At 39.4% G+C, this 22,028-nt stretch overlaps 1 protein-coding gene across 6 annotated transcripts in view; it reads right to left on the minus strand.

Moving 5' to 3' along the window:
* PDE7B (phosphodiesterase 7B) overlaps positions 1–22,028 on the minus strand; it is a 251,800-nt gene that overhangs the window by 29,627 nt on the left and 200,145 nt on the right. For all 6 annotated transcript variants that reach the window (XM_077351958.1, XM_077351950.1, XM_077351936.1 and 3 more), the window contains 4 exons: positions 14,857–14,940; positions 7,886–8,037; positions 5,281–5,344; positions 3,227–3,322 (listed from right to left, as the gene is read on the minus strand). In XM_077351958.1, the coding sequence (XP_077208073.1) occupies positions 3,227–3,322; positions 5,281–5,344; positions 7,886–8,037; positions 14,857–14,940 (396 nt within the window). The remainder of the gene's footprint in view (positions 1–3,226; positions 3,323–5,280; positions 5,345–7,885; positions 8,038–14,856; positions 14,941–22,028) is intronic.

Below are 22,028 nucleotides of genomic sequence, written 5' to 3' on the forward strand. Positions count from 1 at the left end.
AACGCTAGAGGGCGTCACCCCAAGGGTCAGACATGACTCAGTGCTTGCACAGGGGATACCTTTACCTTTATCCTTAGGCTTAGAAAAGATAAAAAGAAGAACTTCTTCACCCCAAAGAGTAATCAATATGTGAAATTCACTGCCATAGGAAGTGGTAGTGGCTACAAGCATAGACAGCTTCCAAATATATCCCCCAAAGAGTATTATATTCTGCTTGTTCCAACAGGCTAGTGGTCCCTGGCCCAAGAGAGGCCCACCTGGCCTCGACCATGGCCAGGAACTTCTTGGTCCTGGACCCCATGCGGTGAAACTAGTTCCCAGAAGAGACATGGGCCCTGTTGGAGCTCACTGAGTTCTGCAGGGCCTGCAAGATGGAGCTCTTCTGCCATGGATTCAGTAGAGGCCAGGCTACAAGCAACAGCTAGGTGCCCCTCCCCCCCAAGTAACATCCTATATAAAGAATAGTTCAGATCAAACTGGGAATTATAAGGATGCCAACTGCAATTCTGGAATGGTTTTAAATAAGTATATCTTGTTTTAATGCATTATTGTTTTTTACATTTTTGTATACAACCCTGAAACATCTGTGCTGAGAGAGGCTGTTTTATAAGTCCAATCAATCAAATTAAGAAGAGATTGGATAAACATATGAAAGAGAGATCAATCAGTGGTGGCTATTAGCCACAACATCCTGGACACTATGTTCAGGGCTGTGATACTCTGTATTCTTGGTGCCTGGGGGTTGACAATGGGAAGTCTTCTGGAGTTCTGACCATGCTGGTGGACCTCCTGATGGCACCTGGGTTTTGACCACTGTGTGACACAGAATGTTGGACCAGATGGGCCACAGGCCTGATCCAGTGTGGCTTCTCTTATATTCTTATGACTTCATTAGATGACTTTTTAGGGGAAGAATTCTACGTTCATCCATAATGCAGATCAACATAATTCAGATGTCTTGAGGTCATCTTAAAGAGGCAGTACTCAAGCAGCTACAGTCCAGTTCCTTCCATCTGGGGCTATCAACTCCTCCTCCCCCAGGACTCTCACATTTTTATACAAATGATTTTTATTTTCAAATGTTAGAACAGTTAAAATCTCAGCCATTTACAGAGGTTTAGATGTTAGTAGGCCAGTGAGGAAGTACTAAAAAGGATGCGGGACTACATGCTTTGCCAGAATATAAAGCTGAGGAACAGAACATAGGGAGAGGGTGAGCAGCCAATCAGTGAAGTTTAAATACATGCTTAATTAATCATATTGATGATAATAGCCAGGGCATAACTACAGGATTGCTTGGCATGGCTAGGTGAGAATAAGACAACATTCAACTGAAATGCATTGACTATATAAATGCTTGCTTGTCTAAATCCTTGACTGGATTGTCAAAAATATATTAAAACCATTAAGTATTAGCTAGAGAGGATTAATAAACGCAGCCTGGATACTGACTGGACAGGCACAGTTCTTGAAAGGCCAATGAAGGCAAGCCCCACAAACAGATCTGTATACTGAGAGAATGAAGAGTTCTGAGTTGGTGAGTCTGCTGCATTCTGGTGCTACAATAATCTTTTGGGATGACTGCACATTACACACAAATGTAGCTTTGAGAGTCAGTTTGAATGAGAACATGACAGACAAATACTCCTAATAAAGAAATCTATTTGAATGTAGTCCTGACCTTTCAAAAATGTAAAGTAGCTTTAGCAGGCTGCAGTTTTGAGAAGCAGGGAGAGGGAAGAGCTTATTTATTTCCTGCTGTCCATTTTTCTGTTCAAAATCATCTCCCTGTTGCTTTTCTTTGCGTGCATATTTATAATCACATCCTGCTGCACTTCTGTTCAAATTACAGCCTCCTCTGCCCCCCTGCCCAAAGCTACTTTCATTAATAAATTTTGTACAGTCTTCATTATATGCCTTTTTATATAACATATAATTTACCCCTTCGTTCATAGAGAACGTGCTACATGGACTGTGAGGAGGAGTGGCCTTTCCCTGTCTTATTACTCAGATTTCTCATCGTATGCCCAAGTTAGGATATGTGATGAGATCTGTTACTGAAATGTGCTGTGGAGCCAGTTGTTCAGTTTTCATTGCTAGAAAAGATAATGCAGGGGAAAAGAGATCCTTGCTCCATGACTCTAGGCACATGCCCACATTTACTTTGGTGATTGTGCAACTACCATCTGTTCAGAAGTTAGACTATACTATGTAAATTTCTCTGTCAGTTTTCTCATGTGCCATAGTGAAGTAATAGCAATATTATTATTGTTGTTATTGTTATTGTTATTATTGTTGTTGTTGTTATTATTTTAATTTATATCCCGCCACTCCCCGCAGGCTCGTGGCGGGTAACAACAGTCTTAAAAATCCCATTAAAAACTCCCCATTAAAAGACTAAAATCTCATAACATGGCGGACACACAACCTACTCCCCCCCCTCTCCCAACCCTACAAATAAGGCGTTAAGGAAAGGAGCGAGGATAATGTCCACTGTGATAATGTCCTCATCTCGAGGGGGGGGGGCGTAGATCTATTCCACCAATCCCAGCCTCAACCATAGACCCGGTAGAAGAGCTCCGTTTTACAGGCCCTGCGGAACGTTGACAAATCCCGCAGAGCCTGCAGCTCACTCGGGAGTTCATTCCATCAGGTAGGGACCAGGACAGAGAAGGTCCTGGTCCTGGCCCTGGTTGAGGCTAGGCGTGCTTCCCTGGTGCCGGGAACGACAAATAGGTTTTCCTCCGCAGAGTGTAAAGTCCTGTGGGGGACATAGGGCGATATGCGGTCCTGCAGGTATGTAAATCCCAACCCGCATAAAAGTCTTAAAGGTTAAAACCAATACCTTGAACTGGATCTGGGCAGCAATAGGCAACCAGTGCAGCTGCCTCATACAGGCTGGATGTGGGCCCTCCAAGATGTGCCAGTGAGGACCCTAGCAGCTGCATTCTGCACTAGCTGAAGTTTCCGGATCAAGGACAAGGGTAGGCGAGTTACAGTAATCTATTTTGGAGGTGACCATCTCATGGATCACTTTAGCTAGGTGGTCGGGAGGCAGGTAGGGCGCTAGTAGCCGAGCCTGGCGAAGATGGAAAAATGCCTGGCCCACTACTCTTTTGACCTGCGCCTCCATAGTCAGGGAGGCATCGATGGTCACACCCAAGTTCCTGGCCTGGGGCCAGGATTTACAAATATCACAGAGCAGACACTTGAAGAATGAACTTACCTAAGAATCTGTGCAATGTAACCATGTCTAACTGGAAATGATGGATAAGCCCATGTACATTGAAGAGGTGGCACAACAAGGTTACTAGGCTGTTCCCTGGGAGAACAGAAAGTGTGATATTAATCTGGTAAAACTTCATTTAGCAGTCTGCATAGTAATGATGCCAATAACTGACTTTGCAATCTTGCCAGCTCTGCTTCTGTTTCATCTGCTCTAAGTGTAGTCCACAGATCACCTGCCTATATCTAGAGTGGAAAATCCAATATAGATCCATAATCTGGACAAGTGACGGTGCAAAGTGCTCATTTCTAGTGGCCATTGTGGCAGACATGAAACACTTCTTATCCTACTCAGAAAGTATTTCCACTTTCACAAAAGATTCTAGGGCATGTTTTAGGGTATTATCTGAATTCACATAGAGCACACTCTTCATCTATGCTGATCAGTGGTTCTGTCCCTCTACAGCTGCACCTTGCAAGGGAAGATGGGTAACAACTTCCATCTTCTATAGAAGACTACGGTAAGCAGTGGTATATAAATTCAAATATAAATAAATAAAATAAAATAAAATAAAATAACAATCTGTTATCATTTGAACAACTTGTCCGCTATTATCTCTTTAAAGGGGGGGGGACCCAGCTCAGACCCCCCCAAAAAACAGGGTTTCTGACACCATAGATGGACAGCTACTGAATTATATCATTGTATAAACTTCAATTTTATTTTCATCTCAGTTATTTTTATCCTCAGCATTTATCCAAAGCTAATTTGTGTCTGATGCCAAACAAATTACTGAGAAATCAATTGTTGGCATTTGTACTTCATTTTGAAATTAACAAGCAAATGCATGAATGAAGCACAGATCCTATGTGCTCATAGAGGGATGTCATTGAATTTTATGGTTTTTAAAAATGTTCCATTGTGCAGTGAAAGAGCTCTTTTCTATAATATGTTTTTTACTTGTAAAAACCAGGATAATAATATGAAAGGGATAAAGAAGAAAAAGAGAGAACATACAGAAGATCATATATAACAAATAATTATACATTACTAGGTATATGGAGCAGAAAATATTTCTCCCCAATATCCGCTTCATTATAATTTTCAAGACATTTTCTATACATTACTATAATCCTTACTTTAAATGTTTTACATTTCAAATTTAATAATTGATGTATTTTACAACTATATTAATTTCATCATTTGTAACTGGATATTTCATCATTTCCCCATACCAGCTACAGCTTTTAATATACCTGTTTAAAAGAAAATCTATTATATATCTCAAAATGAAAAATAAAGATTTTTTTTCAGAATCCACATCCTTATATCTTATATTCCTTATTCAAAATGTTTCCTCATTCTGCTCCTGCATTGAAACAATTCTTTTCTGTTGTATTTGGGGTCCAGGTCCAAATGGCACTCAAATGTTTTACAGTCCATTCTTCCCATCATCATATTACCTTCACTTATTTATAAAAAGTCATCAATGTTAAATCTCTGTGCTGACAAATTCATATTCAGGAATGTAAGAATTCCTGATATACTCAAACAACAAATTCTCCAAACAGGAATTAATGTTTGTTTCAGTATTTCTCTTGCTCAGTCTCAGGAGCTAAAAGTACAAAATATTTTTTTCCATAAAGAAGCAATTTTGAAAAAAGGAAAGTATATAATTTAAGTTACTTAATTTATTCCTAATACTACACCTGGGTCTATGGCATAAAATGCATGGGATAAGAATATTGTTTTTAACACGATTTGGAGTAGCTGAGAGAGAGAAAAGACTATTACCAAACATAGGGTTGGATCCAGCCTAGAATTCCATGTATGGAAAGAGGGCAGCTTCAAATGCCTCTGGAATGCTGTTCCTGTGTGTCTGTGTGTGTGTAAGTAATGAGAAATTTGTTTTATTTTGTTTTAACAAAGAAGGTTGCGTTCTCTCAGCAATTTGCACACACCATTAGGGTTTGTAAGAGGCAATTCCACGAGACATATTGACTACCTGAAATGGATTACACAATTGGGTCTTTTTCTTTGTTTTTAAAACTTACCATTTGTCAAGCGGTCAAACAGGAAAATGTCGAAGTCCCACATTCCCACTTTGGATAGCATATGCTGGAAATAGAAATATAATATAAATATAAAATGCGGAATGATGGCTTAAGCAGATGAAGCCCAAGTCAAACTATAAACTTTAGTCATAAGCTATATTTATTATTTCGGTCCCTCCCCCAACCTCGGGCATGTGAAAGTGGGCTTAATGGTGAAGGAAATGTATCTACTCAAAAGCATGATTATTCAATCACATGTTCCAGAGCTGAGTCTTAGTCAATTTAAGACTCAGTGAAGAACACAAAGGACAAAATGCCATTCAATGTCTTTAATCTAAAAGGTTAGAAGGCATTTTTTTCTGATCTGCATAGAGTATTTAAGTCTCATGCTTCGGAGAGAATGAAATGGTAGATTATAAAGTCATTTAACAGAGATACAATATTTCTGTTGTACCAAAAACCTACAGAGTTTTCCAGGCCAACCTGCCCCACACCTAAGATTTTTTTTTTTTGGGGGGGGGGTTAAGATACCTAAATAAAGGAATAAAATAAAAGAAGAAAATAGCAAGTATTGGCCTAATAGAATTGAAGGCTTATTTTGTCTGGGTCTAGAAACGGAGACTGTATCCAAATATCAAGGAACAAGTCCCAAAGACCTCAGCTTTGAAATTCTGGCCAGCAGGCAAGATACAGACTACAATTTGCAAAGGTCCTATTTTGGATGTCATGACAATTGCAGTTAGTTCTAAATCAGGAATTCTTCAGTCCATGCACATTACTCCATAGGAGCAGGAGGAGACAAACAAGCCCAAGGACTTCTCTCCTTCTCAATGGCTAATTGCAGAACTCAGCATTATCATGCAGATATATATGTTTGGAGGAAGAAAAGAAAACTTCATGTAATGTATGACTATGAAGTCAAACATTAATCTTTTTGTTAGCAAATATCACAGTAACTTTAGAGGAAAATAGTGACTAGGCTAAACTGATAAACTTCCTTATTTTCTTTATGTACCACACTATCCCAATAGAAAGGATATCCTTGAAAACAACTGAGATCTATTCATGTAATCTGAATCTGACTTTCCCCATACACTCTAAATCCCCAATTTTCTATTTTAATTGGGAGGAAGTAAGGAGTTCGGCAATGCTGTATACTGTCGCCTTGCCTATTTAACTTGTATGCGGAGCACATCATGAGAAAGGCGGGATTAGAGGAGTCACAAATCTCCTCAGTCCTAGAGGAGATCAGCCCTGACTGTTCCTTAGAAGGCCAGATCCTGAAGATGAAACTCAAATACTTTGGCCACCTCATGAGAAGGAAGGACTCCCTGGAGAAGAGCCTAATGCTGAGAGCGATCGAGGGCAAAAGAAGAAGGGGACGACAGAGAATGAGGCGGCTGGATGGAGTCACTGAAGCAGTAGGTGCAAACTTAAATGGACTCCAGGAAATGGTGGAGGACAGGAGGGCCCGGAGGATCATTGTCTGTGGGGTCCCGATGGGTCAGACACAACTTCACACCTAACAACAACAACAACAACAAAAGGTTTCCATGCCTTCAGGACTATTGGTCCAGTCCCTGTTTGAAGGCTGTCAGTGAGGGGGAGCTCACCGTCTCCTTAAGCAGTCGATTCCTCTGCTGAACTACTCTGTGATATCTAGCCAGTACCATTCTACATGTAGTTTGAAGCCATTACTGCAGGTCCTATCTTCTGCCAATAGGAACTATTCCCTGCTCTCTTCCAAGTGACAGGCTTTCAAATACTTAAGGAGAGCAGTCATGTTCTCTCTCAGCCTCCTCTTCTCCAGGCTGAACATTCTACACTGGATAACATGAATTCTACACTGTATCTCTAACATGAAAATTCTTGGCATTACATTATTAATTGTTCAATGTTATTGATATTGTTGTTGTTGATATTGATACAGTTACTAAATTCATACTTCATATGTCTTATCGGTTTTCATGTTCTCGTTGAACTGGACTGAGCTGCAAGGGAGGGCGGTATAAAAATGTAAGAAATAAATACATACATACATTTGAATGAGTTCAACCAAGAGACGGTGTTCTTATTTTAATTCTAACTAAAGAGTAAACAACCAATCCATGTATATAAACAGGGTAATACAACTGATGCATTTGATAGAAGCCCAGAGGCTAAAGCAGGATCAGTTCTCACTCCTTTATTTCCAGTTCTCCAGATTCTGACAAGTTATCCGGATTGTAGGCCTTATTTCAAATTATAACATTCCACTTCAGATTCCAATAATAATATTCAAGTACATAACAATTGAATTTCCTAAAGGATTTATAACCGCTAACAGAACCTCAAATATTTTCTTAATAGTGCCCCAAGCGGACAGAATTTAGAGAATTGGAAAAAAGATGTGAGAACAAAGCCAGATGTAGCCTGAGCTTCTATCAAAAGCATCTGTTTTATTACACTATGTATATAGATGTATATAGATTGGCTACTTACACTTTAGTTGGTATTTTTAAAAAATATTTCTGTGTATCTTCTTGTTTTTGGTGTCTTATTTTAATCCCCACTTTAGTTTAGAAGGATGAGTTTTTAAAAAGCTCTACATCTGTATACTTCTTACCCTTGCTTGACCGAGATAGTCTTCATCCAGCAAATACAATGAAGTTTGTGGTACGATCCCACGCAAGAACCTGGATGCATGGAAATATCTCTGAAAGCTTAACAGTCTCTTTACTTTTTTCTTTGTGCTAATTTCCCCTGAGTAAATGGTATCTGTGGAAAAACAATTGGTACAAAGAACTTCACTAAACCAACAAGTTGGAAATCAGTGAAGGTCAGCTTGTGGTTGATGCATTTCTTAAAGTGTAGACATTGTAGTTCTTTTTTTCAACTCCACATTTAGTTATCCCCAAGGAAAATGACAAAACAAAAGATAGGTTCTGGAATACATAGAACATCTAAGCATTGGTGTTTTCATATTTTTGATAGGAGAACTGAATCCAGGAATAAAGAGAATTATTTATGTTTAGCCTCATGATATTTCAGTGAAAACTAAAACAGAGATATCAGGATGGCTGAGAACAACCTAAGAACAACCTGGGCCTGCAACCACTATTAATATTTTATGGAATTTTGTGTTAGGAAAGTTATATAACCCCCCAATCACACCTCCTCCATGATGGTATTAGTGCAATGTTACCTTTTTCAAGTGCATAGAGAAGAACCCAACTAAATTTCAAGCCCTGTATAACATCTACAGCCATGATTATATAAACAAGTTAATCTTATGCAAAATCCTCAAACTACACGTACTATTCTGATAGCAAAGCCTGGGGTTTTCTTTGTTCACATTTCAGAGGTGGACATGGACACTGGAAGTGATTTGAGCTCTTTATTAAGACCCCAGCATAGTACGAGTAGAACTGAGAACTGAAGCAAGTAACCCCCAAACAAGCCCAAGTTATACACACAATCCACATAATAGATCTTCTCTCCAGTGTGTGCTGTTGGTCAGTTTCATTTTAAGCTGACTGGATCTGGCAGATGGGATCTAGCCGTGCATTGGTCGATTTTGCGCTGGCTACTATCCTGCCTCGGAACTCAAGCTCATCCTCAGCAGGGCTACAGACACAACACTGTCAATACCCACTGTAATTGAATGGACTGTAAGCTGAAGGGTGTGTGTGTGTGTGCGTGCGTGCACGTACACAAGCATGCTCATAAAGTCTCATCAAGTTGCAGCTGATTTATGGGGACCCCAACAAAGGGCTTTCAAGGCAAGCGAGTAAGCAGAGGTGATGTGCCATTGCCTTCTTCTGCAGAGTCTTCTTTCCAAGTACTGACCATGCTTAGCCGCCAAGAGCAGGCGAGATCAGGCTGCATCATAACACCTTCTATCAAACTGAGCTTTATGGTAACCTATTTGCATGCCTCCCTCTTTCTTTTTCCTAGAATTGTCTTCATATGGCAAGTCAATTGAAGACTTCTCCAGCAACAAGGCCAAAGGAATAGTATATTCTGGTTCTGTTGCTTTGCATGGGGCACTGTGAAATGCTTTCGTTTTCATTCCATCCTTGTTTTTTAATTTTCATTCAAAATGCTCAAAACAAGTGCCCCCATTTGAAGAAAAATGTTGGACCACAGGAAAGCCATTGACACTTATATAGGGAGACACTGCCACCACGTTCTTAGATCATTGGCTGGTGGTAGTTGGCTTAAGTATCTCCCAGGCATACCAAGTAGCCACACTGGTTGGTAGAGAGGGTGTCTGTTACTGTCATGAATTGTAAAATGTAGGGATGGTGGTTTTAATGGGGATTGTATTTTATGTGGGCTTATTATGTAACCCACCATGAGAAGGCTTGCCATGGGTGGCAGGATATATGTCGAATAATAATAATAATAATAATAATAATAATAATAATAATAATAATAATAATAATAATAATAATAATAAAGCACACACAATATATGGGCTAATTACTCAGTATATTGAGTCAGCCTTTAACAATTCCTAAAACTTCAGAGCACAGCAAGTCTGCGAAAGGTCAGAGAAAAGCCATGGAAACTACCAGCAGTGCATTAGTGTCCTGTGATACTGCAGGGAAGCAGGAAAAAACCATGCTTTCCGGAAGCATTGAATACAGGGCAGTTAAACCATACAGAAAACATCTCAAATGGTTTTATGTTCCTCATATATGACATTTATAGCTGAATTCTAAGGCGGCCAAATATTTTGCTTGCCCTGCAATTCAAGTTGCCTGTCACCATTCAGTAGAGTACGGAGTGGGAAAATGCGATGTGATGGCATCATGTCTGGTGCAAACCTAGAGTGACATCATTGCATCAGTGCAACAGTCTAGGATTCCATTGACAATCTAGAACCCTAGAGTGAAATAATGTCACTTCCATGTTTGTGCCATAAATTGACATTATGGGATTACTACAGCACCCACCTCCTAAACCCCCTCCCCACCAACTGTCAGAGATCTGCTAGCAACCCTCTTGAATTCATTGGTGTAGGCTGCATTGATAAGGATATGTCCATGGGAGTAAACTGTTTGAAAGAACATCAGACTTATTTTTGATAGACCTTTGCAAATTATTCCTTAATCCACTAGTTCTACAAGGCCACTAAATCATAGTTATAAAAGGAATATAGAGTGACATTTTATTATTTACTTGGATAATTTTTATGCTGCCTCCCAAGAAATCTGCATATACAGAATGCCATAGTACACAATTAATTTAGGATTGAATGTCTTCAGCTAGGAACATACTCCTGATCTGAAGCATTACAATAAGACAATTGTTAAAAAAAATGACCATTACAGAGTGAAAGGAAGTAGCCCTTGTTCCCCTTTAAGGAAAATGAAAGTAACCTGTAATAACAGAAAACACAACTTTTAATTTATCATCTTAATAGTTCTTTCACTTAGTGTTTTTTTTTCTCTTCCTTGTGTCATTTGGAATGTCTCCTCAATGTTATTGTCAATACACCCTCTTCCTTGGAACAGAAGGTCAGGTAACAAATTTAGCAAGTCACGCACAAAAATCTTGTTTCAAAGGGAATTTACATATTTAGTAAAACTCATGGATTGTCTCACTGGTGAGATGCTTATGTAAAATAGTGTCCAAATGATGTAAAACATTAGTTAGATTATAAAAATAATCTTTTACTGTGATTGCAAAACCACAGCTGAGACATTGCTTTATAGAATATATACACAAACATTAATTTTATTATTTTGGGGTACAGGTAGATCCCCACCACTTCCAAAAATGAAATGAAGACTCCTAGTTTGTTATATCAAAAATAATTCAGAGTCTTGTGACAGTTTAAATAACAATATTTTGGATACGCTACCACATATTGTTTTGGAGTGTCCAGTTTTCTCTCCCCAATGAGCTTTAATCCAGTCATATTTGAGGGATTTAAATTCCAAAGTCAATTCTAAATCCCTCATCATCAAAGTAATGCTTTCAGAAAAGGATCCCATTAAACTTGCCAGGGTAGCCAATGCCCTTGGAAGCATGTTTTGTTTCCTTGGATTGTGTTTGTGTATGCCAATAAAGGTTTTTTGAGTCTGATATTTTATCCCTATATTTTATTTTATCCCTATAACAGCTTTTGTATCTATTTCTTCAGATGCCACAAGTAGATTCTTCAGTGTGCGACTTAGAAGAAGAAGAAGAAGAGTTGGTTCTTATACTCCGCTTTTCCCTACCCGGAAGGAGTCTCAAAATGGCTTACAGTTGTGTTGCCTTTCCTCTCTCCACAACAGACACCCTGTGAGGTGGGTGAGGCTGAGAGAGCCCTGATATCACTGCCCGGTCAGAACAGTTTTATCAGTGTCGTGGGGAGCCCAGGGTCACCCAGCTGGCTGCATGTGGGGGAGTGCAGAATCGAACCTGGCATGCCAGATTAGAAGTCCGCACTCCTAACCACTACACCAAACTGGCTCACCACAGTTTGGTGTAGTGAGCAGAGAGAACTACTCCTCCATCTTTACCCAACCAAACCTCTATGACCATTATAGTCAGGAGGGGGAGGCTTCTGGTGCCTCTTCTGTCTGGGGGATTTTTAATGAGGTGCTAAATATCATCGCTCATTTTGTGCTGTGGCCTTTTTCCCATTCATTTTATTGTAACACTGCTCCTAATCTTCCGCCGCTAATTTTTGGCTATAAATATATATATATATATACATTTATATAAATATATAAATAACTAATAATATAAATGATTCACCTTTTTGACAAATGTGGCAGAAGTACAAAGTGTTAATGTTGCACCTGTGAACATCTTATATTCTAATAGCAAGGTCAAGATATCTTTGGATACTTAAATCAGTTACTGAAGTTATGCATGGGCAAGACTCTTCAACAGCAGTCACCCTATGAAAGCCAGTGCGGTATAGCAGTGAGAGCTTCAGGGCAGGATCTGTGAAACCCAGGTTCAAATCCCCACCTTGCCTGTGGTGAGATGGGGAATGAAAAGAGCTTACTCATCATCCAAAGCCTTCCCATCTTGATCCCTGCCCTTGCACTGGTGTAACTGGGAAAATACCCATAGAAGAATGAAACAGGAGTCTGAAAATACAGAGGCACCTGGCAAATTCCTGCCATACCTCCAAGCAGCTAAGGATACCAACTAAGCCTGTAGTCAATTACAGCTTTCCTAAGCACTACATCAAACCCAGCCAGCATACCTATGTTTTAGATGACAGGGTACACAGCTACATCTCTCTGGCCGCACATCAGGAGCACACAGAACCCAAATATAAGCCAAATTAATAAATAAGAAAAAAAATAAAAATAAGAAAAAAACAGGACACTTTGCACAAAAAGGGACCTAAGGAAAAGCAGTAAGTAGATTTCTTTCCACAAAAAGTTGAGGGTTAAGAACTGTGTTTTGACTCAGCAAGCCAGATTCGGCTTTGAATCGTTCTGGATAGAACTACTTAGAAATAAACGCTTGCTTTAATAAAGAAGTTGTTGTTTTCTAGTCTGTCATCCTGACAGTGTAGTGACGGTGGAGTAAGTTTGCTCCTAAATCTAAGGTCCTGGTTGGGTTTAAGGTTTTTGATGTTTAATAACATCTCAGTTTGAAATGTACACTGGAAGAAAGCACATCCAGTTCCCTTCACACTGTACTGTGTTGTTATTCACCAATCCAGTGTAATTGTATTGCACTATATGAGATTCCCTCTTGATCCTAATTAAGGCAATCAAGAAATGCTGTATCAGTCATTGATAGACTACATCATAGGGTAATGAAAGATAATTCTGGTTCAGTGACTCACTACACAACGTAAGTAAATCAGAGAATTAAATCCTTGTTGCCTTACCAGTAAAAATCCTTTGGTGGAAGCCAAATTAGGCTAAGCACCAATAAGAGAAAAAGTGAATGAAGTAAATGCATGATACTGGAGCACTTGAAATTTACATTACACAGTGTACAAAATGCCTTGTATCTCCACAGATGGGACTCTGTTTAGTTTATACAAACCACGGCTCTCCCAAACAGAATAAAGAACAGTAAAACACTTGGAACATTATGTGGATGACTCATGCTCCAGAGTCCCACAAATTTATGGAAGGAAAGTGACTCCATAAATGTTCCAGAACTAATCAGAATTTCTTCTAAAACTTCTTGGAATATGGCACGGCCATATAAGGTAGCACATTTTGTCTACCTTATTTAACCTCCTTAATTTTTTTTTCACATATAACATATCAGGAAGGTGCAAAGATTCTGCACTTTTCTGTAAGGTACTTTAAAAAAGACAGTGAAGCAAAAGCATATCCTCTACTCACTAGATAATGCTACTCAAGTGGACTTCCATAGTCTCTTTACCCAGTTTATCATATAAAACTGCTAATATAAGAATAATTAGAGGGTTTTGGGAGGGGGGTATATAAAAGGGACATGTTTGTTCTGATAAGCTCTGGCTTTTATATTTTCAAAGAAAGAGAGTAGCCATTTCTGTTTTTCTATCCTAATCACCTCTGATGCATTTAATCTGATTATGTGTTCAGTGCCTCCTGGTGTCCATTTCATATGTGGCAAACTGCAGATTTGAGGCTTTTCCATCATACCTTGAAACAACTTTTTCTTTCAGCCATCACAGAATGCCCCCCATGAATGTTCAGTTATGGATGATTTGTACAAACCACTGCCAAATAGTTTGATTCATGTCCAAGTATTCCATTATCCGAAAACATTGTTCAAAGACCAGTTAAACAGCTTTATGACTGTGGTTTGGATCAATTACCAGAAATGCTTCATGCCAACAGCAAGCAGACATTGAAACGAATGTTCCTACTTTTATAAGAGGATATGCAGAAGAGGAATATTGAGTGCATCAGATCTTCCACTTCATGTCAGTAGTGGGCATCACAATAATAGGCATTATAATAGGGCTGTAGGCAGATGAATGATGGGTATAGTTTTTTTAGGTAGATCATAAGTAAAAGGTTAAGGTATGTTTTAGGGTTGCCAGACTCCACAGAGCTGGGGAATCTCCCTGCAAACCTCACCCCCTGCCACCAATCAGCTGGCCCAACTGAGGGATATACCAGGAAAAGGAGGATGGCCCAGGCTATGTTGCTAGCAAGGTGGTGTTGTTACTTCCAGTGTGACCAGGAAGTGATGTTATCATGTTTGCAACGTCCAGCTGACACTCCAGTATTTGGATTAAAATTCTATGTTAAAAGCCATTTTTACCAGAATTTTGGCCTAAATACTAGACCGTTGCCTGGACATCCCATCATGATGACATCACTTTCAGAACATGCCAGAACTGACGATGCTGTATCACCAACAAGATAGCCCTGGATTAAATTTCATCAGCATCCTAACTTTGCATTTTTTTCTGCAGTGGCAATTACATTAAACAGTACTTAGGGTATTCCTAGAGCATATATACTGTGAAAACAGATTGGAAACTAATCTACAAAGTAAAAACAAAGCATAATTTGTGGACATGGAGTGTAGAAAACATTTATTAGTTTGTGTATATGCACATGCAATTTGAACTGTCATCTCAGTTCTTGTATTACCCCACTACCCAAGCAGTGATATACTTACTGTTGAGAAGACGGAAGTCTATAAATGGGTAGGAACCACGTCGCTCAGAGAGAACCCCTGTCTGATCTCTCAGCCGTGCATCTCCTGTAAAACATGATAATCCAATAAATATTAGAGATGCTAACTTTTTTGTGTGAAAAAAATATTAAATGGTATTGAGGAGTGAGATTAACATATTCAAAATTATCTACCATGAAATAAATCTAAATCTGCCACAATAAATGATATCTAAAATGTTTAGTGAAAGGTATGATGAATTGTAAAATGTTAAGTGAACATGTGTATACTTAACAAAAAATACAAACACAGATTTATATATGTATGTATGTATATTCTTCACTGCAGATGGGGACTGCAGCAAAGATATTAAAAGGTGCTTGCTCCTGGGGAGGAAAGCTATGGCAAATCTAGACAGCATCCTAAAAAGCAGAGATATCACCCTGCCCACAAAAGTGCATTTAGGCAAGGCTATGGTATTCCCAGTTGCAATGTATGGCTGCGAAAGTTGGACCATAAGGAAGGCCGAGCGTCAAAGAACTGAGGCTTTTGAACTCTGGTGCTGGAGAAGACTCTTGCGAGTCCCTTGGACTGCAAGGCAAACAAACTGGTCAGTCCTAGAGGAGATCAGCCCAGACTGCTCCTTAGAAGGCCAGATCCTGAAGATGAAACTTCTCATGGCCACCTCATGAGAAGGAAGGACTCCCTGGAGAAGAGCTTAATGTGGGAGCGACTGAGGGCAAAAGAAGAAGGGGACAACAGAGAATGAGGTGGCTGGATGGAGTCACTGAAGCAGTTGGTCCAAACTTAAATAGACTCCGGGGAATGGTAGAGGACAGGAGGGCCTGGAGGATCATTGTCCATGGGGTTGCGATGGGTCGGACACGACTTCACACCTAACAACAACAACAACAACAACAAATATATATATATACACATTTCATTGTTTACCATGAATACCATCCTGCTTTAGGATGCTTTGGGCTGATCCTGCGTTGAGCAGTGGGTTGGACTAGATGGCCTGTATGGCCCCTTCCAACTCTATGATTCTATGATTCTATGATTCTATGAATAGCATAGTCCAATCAAAGACACACAGGAAAGATTATCAGGTTGCTACATATTCCACCATAACTCTGAAAGATTATCAGGTTGCTACAGATTCCACTATAACTTTATTAATAAGTCATAGTACATTTAACCCAGCATTCTGGTTCTGACAGGGGCCAGCCAGATCCTTCCAAAAAGCTCTCTGGTGAGTCATGAAGGCAACTATACTGTTTCTCTTCAGAATTTGGTCATGAGAGATATTTGGCTTTCGAACATCCCAGTTCTATATAGCTAGGATGGTTAATAGTTGCTGATAGTCCCACTTGTAGAATCTATTAAAATTCTATCACTCTGGCTTGTCTTAACATAGTCGTCCTTAGAGCATGTGCTTTGGGAATGCCATGGGATATATTCTGTGTTCTTTTTGTGAGTTGCTACCCGACCAGCGACCAACAGAAAAAAAAAATTAGGAGCCAGTGTAAAAAGGTTAATGTCTTATCTATTCTTTTGAAATGCTGCATATACTCGCATATAGGCCACCTAATTTTACCACAAAATCTGGGCAAACTTATTGACTCGCAAATAAGCTGAGGGTGAGAAATGCTCCATCATCACAGACTCTCCCATCCAGCCTGCCCCCCAACAAATACAGCAAAGACAAGAGGGTGAATAGCTGCTGGTTTTTTTACCCCACTTTTCACCAACAGAAACCAAAAGAATAGTTTGGAAGAAGTGATTAAGAAGAGGAAGAAATGAAGGCAAAGGGGAAAAAAAAAGATCAGAGTTTCTAAGTCAAACTGTTGATGTCCTACAAGCTGCCAGAGCATCGATTGGCTGGAGCAGACTTTTATTTCAATTACCGTATATACCCGTGTATAAGCCGAGAAGGGCTTTTTCAGAGTGAAAAAAGCTGCTGAAAAACTAGGCTTATACACAAGTATATAGGGTAACCAAGTGATTTTACTAATGAAGCCTCAGGAAAGGATATTTCGTGACATGTGTCAGCCGCAAAAAAAACCTAGGAAGGCCTTATTGAAGATCTTAAATATGGTATTTATGGAGGAACATCAAGAACTCCATAATATGAGCAGGAAAAAGAAGGACAAAGTAACTGCCTAGCTTTATTGTCGGCTTTGAGGAAAATATCCCCCCCCCCCAATCTTCAGAGGAAAAACAGGAAGCGATAAAAAATAACTGGGATAATTTGGATTCTAAACTTGTGCATGTGTGCATAAATCACTTGAGGAGGAATTGGTACTGTGGATCAGTACAGATACAGTATAATCTGTAGGAAATTCATCAATCAGCTTTTTGTAAAAATTAGAATAGATACACCAATTGCTAATAACAATAACGAATAAAGGGTTATCTAGTATTTCAGAGAAAGAAAGAAAGAAAACTATGTACAATACCATCTCTTAAGAGTTCTGGCATGTTTCCTATTTCTAAAATGGGCAACATTTTACAGAAAGGCTTCTATATATCACAGAGGAGGAAAGAGTGATGTTTGCCACCTTAAGTTCCTTGAAAGAAAGGCAAGATAGAAATGTATGACCTGTCGTTCTGTGTGGCATAAAATTGGTCTAAATGTTTTTGGTGCTGTCTTATGTCTCAGGGGTGGCCTCCAGCAAGTAGAAATAAGCCATATAGTTCTTAGAGCTATTAGAAATAACCCATTCCCTTGTTTTCAGTATCTGGGGGATCAATGCCATATGCTTATAGCTACCTTTGGGGGATCAAGATTGATTCTTTCATTATCTTTAGTGTGTAAAATGGCAATGACAGACAAATAAAACTTTTTGATGCAGTTGAAAGCAGCTCTAGAGGAATGTCTTGGTTAATATCTCTTTGAGAGTTGTTATCATGGATGGCTCTCGCCCAGTTTTTGAATTCGTTGACACTTAATGTTTGGATATGTTTCTATGACTCCATTTTAGGAAATTAAAGGACCAGAATTATCCTTTATCAACAAAACTTCATTTTTATATACATAAACATGCAATGCCCTTACCTGGGCCTACTGTGCACATGTTTATTTATTTATTTCTCAAATTTATATACCATCATTCCCAACTGGACTCATGGTGGTTTACAGGCAATTAAAAGATAAAACACAATAAAATCCTATAAAATTCCCTGTATAAATACTATTAATACCAATGTGTTTTTGCATCTGGATTGACTTGTGTGGAACAAGAAAATCTACTACTAAAGTCCACTGAAAGTGCATTATCTAACATGTGCATAATAGGCCCTGGACAGCCCAGGCTAGCCAGATCTTGTCAGCTAAGTAGGGGCCTGTAATGCAAAACTGTTACAATACACACTAGGGAATTTTAAAAATGGGCTGTTTAATTGTGCCTTTCCTACACATACACACACACACAGTCTCAGATCTCACTAAAACCAACAAAAACAAATGTGTGTGTTGTTTTTTTTCTATTTTGTTACTTCAGAATTACATTGTAATGCGATCTGACTTAAAAAAAACAGTTGCAAGGATAGATGATGGAAGTGACGCTTGTGGCAGGGAGGGTATTGTCAGGATGACAGACTTGAAATAAAACTTCACTTGTTGAAAAGTTGAAAGTTTATTCAGAGCAGTTCTCCCAGGACTCACATAGCCGAATCTGAGCAATACAGGTCAAACACCAGTTCTTAACCCTCTATTCCAGCCTTTCCCAGGCCCCAAAGGCTCACATCATCCATAGACACAATATCACCCAGTGCAGGGGCACGGCCGGGAAACCAGCCAGCAGTGAGATAACATACAGCAAGAATGACCTTGGAGCACAGGTGCAAATTCTACAAGTGTTACAATAAGCAGACAGTATTCAAAATGGTTACACTTAGGCTCATCACTCAGCACTAATACATGGCAGAAATCTTGGGGTTCTGACAGGCATGAGCAATGCCCTGACAGGGGACAGGCCAGATTTTCCACCAACACACAACCCAGGCCTGACATATGCCCTGTTGAAGCCCAGGGCAGATTTATCTGCGTTCCTTTGCTGGGGGTAACTTAGGGCCTGAGTTATGCCAGGCCTGGGACTGCCTCAGACCATCCGCAATGTCATCAGGAAGCAGAAATTTGGCCTAATCCAAAACGAACAGTAAGGCGGGCCGAATTCCTCATGAAGAAACTGTCAGAGACATGCAATGGCTAACCATCTATAAACTTCTCTGGACTTGCCACAACTATTTTACAGCATTCTTGCTCAGAAAATCTTATCCTTCAAATGGTTTGGTGGCTTATGTGTATTCAAATCATTCACTTGCATTCACAACATATGTTTTAGAATAGGTCAAAATATTATTCAAAGTCCTAACTATGCTTTAATATTTAAACGTGCAATAATAATCAGAATAATCGTTTGGCCCACACAAGTACGGCATTTGGCAATATAAAACTATCACTTCTGATTTTTAAAGCTGAAATCACATGGGATTAATGTTTCTTCTTATGGTTATGGACATTGAGCTCATAATTCCTAATAAAGCCTCAGAAAGTGTATGGTGGGAAGGGGTTAATTCTAGGATCTGGCTAATTTGCCAGATTTTGGAGGTCTGCATAGTGCATAATATCTGTCTGTATTACAATCAGCCCCTGGTCTTACTTTAGCAGAGGGAACACAGATTCTCTATGTTTTTCTTCTGATTATGTAATCCAGCGAACCCCAACCCCCGGTCCGTGGACCAGTACCGGTCCGTTTATCAGTCAGTACTGGGCCGCAGCTCCAGGCTATTTGCTGAAAGCGGCCATTAAGGTCTGATCAGCCATCCCTTAAGACTACCCCCCCCCAGGCCTCAGTAAAATTGTCAAGCGTTGACCAGTCCTCGGTGATAAAAAGGCTGGGAACCACTGAGTAATCTATTTGATTTCTATATTGGCCATTTGGTGAAGTCCACACATAGAGTCATCTGCTTGTCTGAAACATGTATTCACAGTAAACAAATTACTGTCTTCACAAAATTCTATAACTCACTTTAATTTCATGCTCCTAGTCCAAATTGTTCCACAATAGTTCATTCTACCTTGTGTCCTAATTTTGCATTCCAGTCACCTATGAGTTTTAGCACATCTTGCTTAGGTGTGTGATTGGTTTCTTCCTGGACACTTGCATAAAAGTTTTCAGTCTCTTTTTCATCAGTACTTGAGTGATGGGTATGTTGACGGGATTTCCATGAAGTCTTATTGATATTATTAAGTCAGCCTTTGCATTCGAACTACTTGAACTACTTGACCTACATCTTGCCTACGTCTTTCTTCATTATTAGAGTAACTCTGTTTCATCTGTGTCATTTCTTGAGTAAAATTCTTGATGATTTTCAGACTGAAAATGTCCTAATTTTCTAGTTCACTCACTTCCAGGACTGCATTGTTTAAAACATTCCATTTCTCATCTTACAATGTTGAGCTAACTTTGACTCATAATTCTCATGTTCTATGTTCCTATTATATGTGTTGAACAGCTTTCTTTTGGCATCCATTCACACCAACAACTTAATGTCCTTTTGGTTTGAGAGCTGTACAGTAATTAGTATACTATTGGCAATCAAATGGAACAAGAAGGCACAGTGGCTTATTTAGCTATGATTTTGCTCTGCCTCCCCCCTCCGTTGAGTAAGATGCTTCTCAATGCATTCAAACAATATATAATAATTAACTTAATTATAAGTTATGTTTCTTTCACCCTGACCTAGAGAGAAAAGGCTAAGTCAATCTCATCAGATCTTGGAAGCTAAGCAGGATTGTCTCTGGCCAGTATTTGGATGGAAGTTCAGGGCCACTGCACAGAGGCAGGCAATGGTGAATCCTTTCTGAATCTCTCTTGCCTTGAAGCCCTTACAAGGTCACTGTATGTTGTTTGCACCTGACAGCACTTTCCACCACATCTCTGTTTCTTTCAAACTCTTCCAAAAGGCACCCATACAGAATTGGCAATATATAAAAAATAATACATATGGTAAATCTAGTGAAAGTTTAAAAACTCTTTATTCAGTTATTTTAAGACTACAACAACAGATGGGAAGCTAAAAAAAATCTAAAACAATCAAACAACATAGAATCATAGAATCATAGAGTTGGAAGGGGCCATACAAGCCATCTAGTCCAACCCCCTGCTCAACGCAGGATCAGCCCTATGCATCCTAAAGCAAAGTAATATAACATAAAGTAATATAAACATAAAGTAATACAACATAAAACGTAAGGAATTCGACATCTTGGGCTTTCTACATATCCATGAGTTTTGTTCAAAGTTATATTATTAACTGACTATGTTAATGATTTCATGTAAATCTCCTTGTACATGTCTAAATGTGTCTACATTAATATCCTAAGCCATAGGATGCTAAGTAGCTAGATCTTCTGTCTACTGGTATATATATGGAAAATGTTTGCTTCCCCAAAATTATAACACCAGCCTTTTGGCCTCAAGTTAACCTCAAATCTGAACATTTTAGACTTATTTCAGCAGTTACATTTATTTGTACACAGACTTTGGTCCAGAAGCCCCAAATGACTAGACAATCCCACCAGTGAAGCCATGTGATTTTCATATCTCTAGCAGTCTGTAGAACCATGCATGTATTTTTGAAAGTTTTAAAGGGGTCCAATGTAATCTGAACATCATTTTTTGTTTTTTTTATCTAAATTATGGAAAATTCTACTCCTACCTTCCACTGATGTCCCACTGATGTTCATTCCTAATGTAGATATTGCAAACCAAAGTAGTAAATTTCATACTGATCTTTGGTGCTGGGATAGAGGTGGATCTGATGCCAACGGATGTCATTCCATGATCAGACCACTATGTCCTGAAGGCTTGACTTCAGGTCCCATGCCCTCCCTGTTTGGGCAGTGGCGGTTTTTTAGCCCCCAGAGACTTATGGATCTCGCTGGATTCCTGAATGCTCTGTGGGACCTAATGCCTCCCAGCGACTCGCTGGAGGCCTTGGTAGAGGACTGGTAGTCCTGCCTGTTGACTGCCATTGCCAAGATCTCTCCCCAATGCCCTTGCCTCAAACTAGTTCCATGGTACAAAGTGAAGCTAAGAGAGAGGAAGAGGGAAGTAAGATGGCTAGAGTGAGTGTGGAGGAAGACTCGTGATGAGGTGGCAAGA

Source organism: Paroedura picta, chromosome 1, assembly GCF_049243985.1.
Source record: "Paroedura picta isolate Pp20150507F chromosome 1, Ppicta_v3.0, whole genome shotgun sequence".
NCBI lineage: Eukaryota > Metazoa > Chordata > Lepidosauria > Squamata > Gekkonidae > Paroedura > Paroedura picta.